The sequence below is a fragment of the Acanthisitta chloris genome, unplaced genomic scaffold (assembly GCF_000695815.1).
Source record: "Acanthisitta chloris isolate BGI_N310 unplaced genomic scaffold, ASM69581v1 scaffold32832, whole genome shotgun sequence".
In the NCBI taxonomy this organism is placed as follows: Eukaryota; Metazoa; Chordata; class Aves; order Passeriformes; family Acanthisittidae; genus Acanthisitta; species Acanthisitta chloris.
The window spans coordinates 1-7,083 of NW_008662710.1; the positions used below are offsets into that span (position 1 = coordinate 1).

The 7,083-nt window shown below is 55.4% G+C and overlaps 1 protein-coding gene across 1 annotated transcript in view; it reads right to left on the reverse strand.

The window, feature by feature from the left end:
• Positions 1 to 2,849: 2,849 nt before the first annotated feature.
• The window catches only part of LOC103798444 (glycosyltransferase-like protein LARGE2), a 5,490-nt gene continuing 1,256 nt past the window's right edge, over positions 2,850 to 7,083 (reverse strand). The window contains 11 exon segments of the mRNA XM_009070704.1: positions 2,850 to 3,217; positions 3,337 to 3,532; positions 3,707 to 3,853; positions 4,193 to 4,471; positions 4,757 to 4,920; positions 5,040 to 5,195; positions 5,346 to 5,471; positions 5,571 to 5,683; positions 5,957 to 6,061; positions 6,217 to 6,388; positions 6,814 to 6,937. Of these exon segments, the coding sequence (XP_009068952.1) occupies positions 3,020 to 3,217; positions 3,337 to 3,532; positions 3,707 to 3,853; positions 4,193 to 4,471; positions 4,757 to 4,920; positions 5,040 to 5,195; positions 5,346 to 5,471; positions 5,571 to 5,683; positions 5,957 to 6,061; positions 6,217 to 6,388; positions 6,814 to 6,937 (1,780 nt within the window). The 3' untranslated portion in view covers positions 2,850 to 3,019.

Below are 7,083 nucleotides of genomic sequence, written 5' to 3' on the forward strand. Positions count from 1 at the left end.
GGCGGTACTGCCTCTGCAGCCACGGGCCTGGTGCTCCGGGGGGACGATGGCAGCTTCTCTCCCAGCTGGGTTTCTGCACAGCAAAGCCATGGCTCTGCCCCTGAGAGCTGGTGCCATCCCATTCCCTGCGCATCTCCCGTCCTTGCAGGCCCTGGTGTAAAATGCCCCTTCCGACTGGTACTGCTCTGTTGTCACAGAATCACACCATGAGAACACTGACTCGTGAGCTGGTTTGGGTTTTTTAAATATCTCTATTTTTTTTAGCCTGATGCTCATAGTGATCTGCAGTCTCTTTGCTGCCTTCAAGTTCCTTGTGGTTTCAGTTTTGGTACAAATGTGTTTAGATTTTAGCAAATTAAAGTTGGGGGAAGGGGGGGTATGGAGCATCTGATCAATTTGTATTTATTTATTTTAACATTTTACTAAATAAACCAGAGTAAAATCTCTTGTCTCCTTAGCTGTATGTACCAGGTGGGGACAGCAGGCACAGGGATGGCACAGTGCCCATATCAAGTCCCCAGGCCCAGAAGGGGTTTCTGAGCATGGCTCTGGGCAGTGGCTGCTGCATATTCTGGCTTGCTTTCTTGTCAGGGAGAAGGGCATTGCATTACGAGAAATGAATTTTAGGTCCAAAAAGGGCTGTGCTCAATTCAGATGAATCTCCCCAGTTCTGACTCAGTGGGTGCTTCCAGCTGATGCTGCCCGGCAGAGGGCACAAGGAGATCAGCCTGAGCTGGGTTTACTCCGGGTACTTGAGAGCCCTTGTACCATTTTGGGCTATGGACTGTCTAGGTTGGGAAGGATTATCTGAAAAGTGAGGGTGCACAGCCCCTCCTGCTACAGGCATACCAGTGCACCTTCCAAAACAACCGAGCCAGCATTTCTGGTGCCTCCTAGCCATCAAAGAATCACCTGTGGCATTGCTCCACTGTGTCTCTAGCAGCAACTAGAACTGAGCTAACCATCACTTGTTGCTTAGCACAACAGCAGTGCAGTGTCGGTAAGCTTTGGCTGCATTAAACAAAAGCTGTCTGCTAGGCACTAGTGGGTGGAGCTGCACTTGGCTTCGTGGTGATGAGCAATGTCTTCCCAGTCCTTTACCAAATAAAGCCTCAACACTTACTCCTGGCAAACCATTCTTGTCCTCCCCCCTCTGCAGATGCAAGGCTGGCAGTTTCTGGGGCCTAAGAGCCAGTTTTTATTCCCAACAATCTTATAAAGCCAAAGCTGTTCAGCGTAGGAGCCCCGGTCAGTTGTGCTATGGCCACAGCTGGGTGACTTGCCTCCTCTGTGGGCCATGTCCTGTGGGTCACAGCACAGCAGCCAGCTCAGCATGCTGCTCTTGGGGACAAGCCCCAGCAACGCCAGATGAAACCACATCTCTTCTACTGGGGTGTGATTAAACTGCCTACGTGCCTAAGCTGTGAAGCCCCAGGGATGCTAGCTCTGTGGGCAGGCCACCTGGGCCCTGCTGCAGCGCCAAGAACCATCAGACTTGAGCCCACCAACCTTGTCAGAGCTGGCAGGAGACTGGTGTGCCTGACACTTGATGACATTGGCATTTCCTTTGGCTGCTGCTGCTCGCTGTTCCCCCAACCCTCCCATTGTGCCAGCACAACAAGAAAAGGCTTTTCTCCAGGCTACTCCTGCATTGCTGTCATCGGGCTGCCTTTCCTCCAGGGCACACGTGCAGGTTCACAGCAGAAGAAGTTAATAACCAGGCTGTTTTAACAAGAATGTGCAAAAGAATAAAAAAGCTTTAATTTAAAAATTAAATTAAAAAGAGAGAATAAGCAAGAGGCGCTTGTGTCCTTTCCATACCCTGTGCTTTGTATGGCTCCTCTTAGCCACTCCCACCATGGACGGAAATCCTCACCCCTGCACAGAGCTGGCTCTTGCAGCCCAGAGCAAAGCTAAGGAGAGAATAACAGAGGCTGCAGCAGCAACTGGCCTGGAGAGCCTCCAGAGCCACCAGCAAAATCATCTGGGAGGAAGAAAGGAGTAAAAAAAACCCCTAAAACCTGGACACCCTAATCATTGAAATCTTAGGAGAAAAGTAGTAGATAATTTAAATAGCGTGAGGAAAGCAGTGCATCCTCTGTGCTCCAGTGTATGATAGCAGTAGAACAGTCCTGGCACGGCGATCCCACCATGGTGCTCAACTATAATCTTGCCCAGTGTCAATCACATCCCTGATTGTCGATGGCAACGACTGCACTGCTGAGAGCTGGGGAGGAGCAGGGTGGTCGCTGCCAGGAATTTCTCCCAGCATGTGCTGGCCCATGAAACTGCTGTTTTGCCTATGGCGATGGTTTACAACACAGGACAGGGTCTGTCACCAGCCAGGAGGTGGTCTGGGGACAGCAGACAGTTTGTCCTGCTCTTGGTGCCTCCCACACCACCAGTACAGGGCTAACTCCACTGGAGACTGCATCCATACAGCTGGGGAATAATCGTATCTCCCCCCTGTTAACCAGCCAGCCTCAGTCTGGGCTTGAACCAAGCCTCTAACTATTCCCAGTACTCTCTGACTGCTCCTCCCAGGGTACTGGGAGGCTTTCTCTGAGCCTGCTCCACAAAGGATGCAAAGGGATGCTCTTACACAACCTCATCTCCCACTCACCAAAGCCCTGGGGGGGTGCAGAGGATTGGGACCACTGAACAGAGGCAGAGCTCTCAAGGAGCCTGACCTCAAGGTGAGGTGAGCTAATGAAAACTGGGAATCCACATCAGCTAAAACAGGGGTGGGAAGACACCTGACCCTCTGGCCCCTGGCATGGGGAGGTTCTCCTGTAACACTGCTGAAGGTTACAGCAGCTTGACCTGCAGGCACTACCTGTTCTTGAGGCTGACATCTTCCATCTTATCTATGGGCATCCCTTTGTTGGGCTGGAGAGACTGTGCCGCCAACTCTGTTCCCTTGGGCTGGGCTGCAGCAGTGGACAGGGCCAGGAGGGAGGCCCTGTGCCCTCCCTTCTCCAGGGTACTGCTTGTACCCAGCACCCTCTGTTCCCAGGTGTCACAGGCTTCTCTTGGCAGTGAGGTATTTGAGCGCAGCCGCCCCATATCGCCGTGACAGGTCCTGGTGGAACTCCTCCCGCAGCGTCTCAAGGCAGCCCCGGTACCCCGCGCTCAGGCGAAACTTGGAGATGTCAAAGCTGGGGGCATGAGGCATGTGGATCATGAAGGCATTGGGCAGGACCAGCAGCTCGTACTCCTGGAGGGAAAGAAGCAGCCCTTACCATCAACACTGGTGTGGTATCAACATGTCACTGCCCAGCCAAGAGCCCCCAACACCCAGTGCCCTCATGGTGCCACGAGCAGCCCTGCACCCACCTGTGCATCCAGCTCCATGATGTGGGACACTTTGTTCCAGCCGAAGCCCACAAACCTCTGGTCATACTTGGGGCAGTCTCGCCTCACTACAATGTAAGGCTCAAAGTTTGGCTGCCACGCCACGCGGTATGGCACGGTGGCTGTCCGCCACTTGGCGTAGTCAGTGGGGGCATGGCCTTTTGGCCACACATGGTACCTGTGGGGAGAGACAGAAATGAGACTGGGCAAAGCTGGCAGCTCCCTGAGACAGGTAGAGGATGCAGGGGGTCCTCTGAGACAGGGGGTCCATGGCCTCAAGGCACAAGGGTACAAAGCTACTTCTGCTGGGTGTGACAGACCCCTTGGATGGTGGAGCAGCTCCAGTCCATACCTGAAGGTGTAGAGGGAGCCCATGTCCAGCATGGAGAGCAGCTCTGCTTTGGATTTGGGGAAGGTCAGGCGGTAGTGCAGGGTCTCAAACGCTGGCACGATGAGAGCTGCCTTCCTCTGTGGCAGCTCCAGCTGCTGGATGGAGTTCCTATGGTGGTGTGAAGAACATGAGGACTCCCTGGCTGTGAGCCATGGTCACAGCCTCTTTCCTCAGCCTCTCCAGCCTGCCCACCACTTCAGAAGGGTATTAATGGGTTTGGACACTTGGCAGTGGTGCCATGCTGGGGTAGGAGAAATGGGGCAACCCTCACAGCCACGGCCCCTTCCTCATCCACTGGTGTCTGACAAAAGCAAGGGCAGGATCCCAAGGCTGAACACAAAGGAGAGTTTTTTCATGGTGAGAACTGCTGCCCGGGGCGTTTCCTGAAAATTCTGGTGCTTGGGGAGCCGGACAGGTTGAGCAAAAGCCAGCTGGAGAAAGCCTTACCTGAGGTAATCGTAGAGGCCATACATAGGTAGGAAGTCAATGTCTGTCAGAAATACGTATGGCGTCTGTGTGTTGGCCAAAGCCACATTGCGCAGGAGGTTTATGGGGTAGAACTGCCCCTCCTTATAGACAATGTGGTAGGCGACGTTGTGGCGCGTGCTCAGCACTTCCGAGGCCTGGGCATAGCGCAGGAATTGCTGAGCCTCGGCGTCCGACATGTACAGCGCCAGGCTGATGGGGCCTGCCCAGTGTTTGCAGATGGCCTCCAACATCTGTAACCTGGGAAGCAGAGGGCACTCCATGAGCAGCAGACCCACCCCATGGCAGCTTGGCCAAACCCAGAACTCTGTGCCTGCCAGACAGCCACATGCCAGTTGAGCCCAGTTCAGGAGGGAGTGGGAGGAACCGATGCTCCCAGCTTGCGGTGTTGTTCCTCACTGCAAAATGCTGGTGTGAGGATGATGAACCCATGTTTTGAGATTCCCTTGTAGCTCCCAAGCAGTGGAGCCTCCCCAGAGGGGTGGAGGTGGGATTCACTCTCCCACCAGTCCTACCAGCAGGTACCTGTCCATCGAGAGCTGCGCCACAAGGGTGACATCAGTGGGGTTGGGAAGGGCCAGGAACTCATACTGCAGGAAGAATAGGTGGATGCGGTGCTGCGTGAGGTGTTGCTGACGGAAATCATAGCAGGGATCATCCTCATCCAACTCCTCCAGCGCCTGCTGCAGCTGCAACACCACACAGGTGAGGGAGAGCAGGAGCCCCACGGGGAAGCTGGGAAGGCTGCGTGAAATCTCTGCTGACTCCACTTCTCTGGGGTTGAGGGCAGAGTTGCAATGACCCTTACCTGGTCCCTGGGTCGGCTGGGAAGACTGGCACAGCCAAAAAGCTCCCTGCGCAGCAGGTTACCATCATACTCCAGGAAGGTCAGGTAGAGGTTGCGGAAGAACTCCACGTGCTTGTTCTTCACCCGCAGCTTCTTGGGTGAGTTCCAGTGGATCACCTGAGCAGTAACGTGTCACCCCGTGTAATGGAAGTCAGCAGCACCCAGCACTCCCCAAGCCCCCAGACTCCGTGCTGACTCCCCTGGACCTCCAGTGTACGCGCCGTCCTTCAGGTTCTCCCCAGTCTCAGAGGCAGCAAATCCACCCACCTTGAGATCTGAGAGCTCAGTGTAGCACTGCTCCGAGCGGGTGTGATCAGAAAGCTGCACATTCCAGAAGCAGGGGAGCCGGTACACCAGGGATGGGTCCTGCTTGATCACCGCGTTAAAGATGTCCTAGGAGAGAGAAAGGTGAGTTCACGGGTGGCTGGGGAAGACCCCCAGGCCAGCAGTGCTATGGGAATGCAGCGGGGCCAACCGCCCCAGAGGAGGTACCTGATCGGCCAGCGAGGTGGACAGCATGCTCATGAGCTCCCTCTCTGCTGTCAGGCGCCACATCTGCTCCCAGCCCAGGCGGCGCAGGCGGTCCAGGAGGAGAAGGATCACCCCTGAGTGCCAGGGAAGAGGGCAATGGGTCACTCAGGGAGTACCCAGATACTACAGAACTGGAGCACAGAAGCCTGCATACCTTCGGCCCCTGGAACATGCCACTTCTCTGCACCCGACCACACAACCCCAGGATGCTGTAGCAGTTCCCTCGAGGCCACCAGACTCTCCTGCCTTCCCCTCACCTCAGCCTTTCCCAGCCTCCCTGTACTGAGTGCTGCCTCAGCTGGATGTGCCATCAGGCTGCAGGGCCTACTCTGGCAGCCCACACTCACCTGTGTTGAAGCCACGTCCCAGGGCTGGCCATGGTTTGTGGTTTTTCCATAGGTTGCCCAAATACCAGTCACTTTGGTTCTCCACCAGCCCAATCACCTGCTTGTCTGAGGAAACAGAGGGACATGGATGCAGTCCATCTTGCTATCAGTTCAGTGAGCCCAAGAAAACCCACTGCACTGGTGCTGTGGCAGGTGGGGATTGCCACCCTGAGCCCTGCACTCAGAGCTTTACCAGGGCGCCAGGGGCAACCTGTCCTCACCAGAAAACTTCCCGAAGACAGCCCAAAGCTCAGCAATGTCAGTGGCAAAGGTGATGTCAGTGTCCAAGACTATGACCTTGGAGAGGTTGGACGGCAGTGCCTTGGTAAGCGTCAGCTTCATCAGTCCATAGATGCCAGAGTAGTGTTTGTTGGGTATCCATGACACCTCCGGCTGCAAGGCAACACAGCTCAGGAGTGGGCACAGCCATGCCCTTTCCCTGCCCAGGCTGCATGCTCCTGGCACCCCATGCAGAGGAGTCCAGCAACAGAAGGGCACACAGAGCTGTGGAGCCAGCTGAGCCTGGAGCATTTCCTCCAGCCTTCAGAATCCCCACCTGGACCCCAGTGTATCAGCGTTTAGCAGGGCACTCAGCTCTGCTGCAGAGGCAGTGCTACCCCAAGGGGCCTCCTCACCCCTCCAGTACCAGCCCTGTGCCTCCTCAGCTGCACCAGCTACAAGCCCAGAAAGGGGAAGAGGTCAGCAAGGAACCAGCAAGAAAAAGTTAATGAACCCCCACCCACCTGCCCCTCTCTGCTGCTCCCCTTGACCCTCTGAGCACCATCTTGGGAAAGAACACAGGGAGGGTAAATGCTTGCCTTCAAGTCATCAGCGTTGTAGAAGCTGACGTGGACGGAAGGCACCATCCAGGACTGGAAAAGCATCTGGAGGATCTGATGGGCCACTGAGTCCGTGATGAAGTGAAAATGGAGGGGGTTTTTCCTGCCAAGGGCAAGCGCAGCAGCACTCAGCATCACAGCAGGATGAAGAGGACACAGTCCCCATCCCTCCCATCCCTGCCAGGGGACACACATCAGCTGAGGGGGCAAATGGAAAAAAATCAGCCCTCTGGGGGCAAATATCCCCCT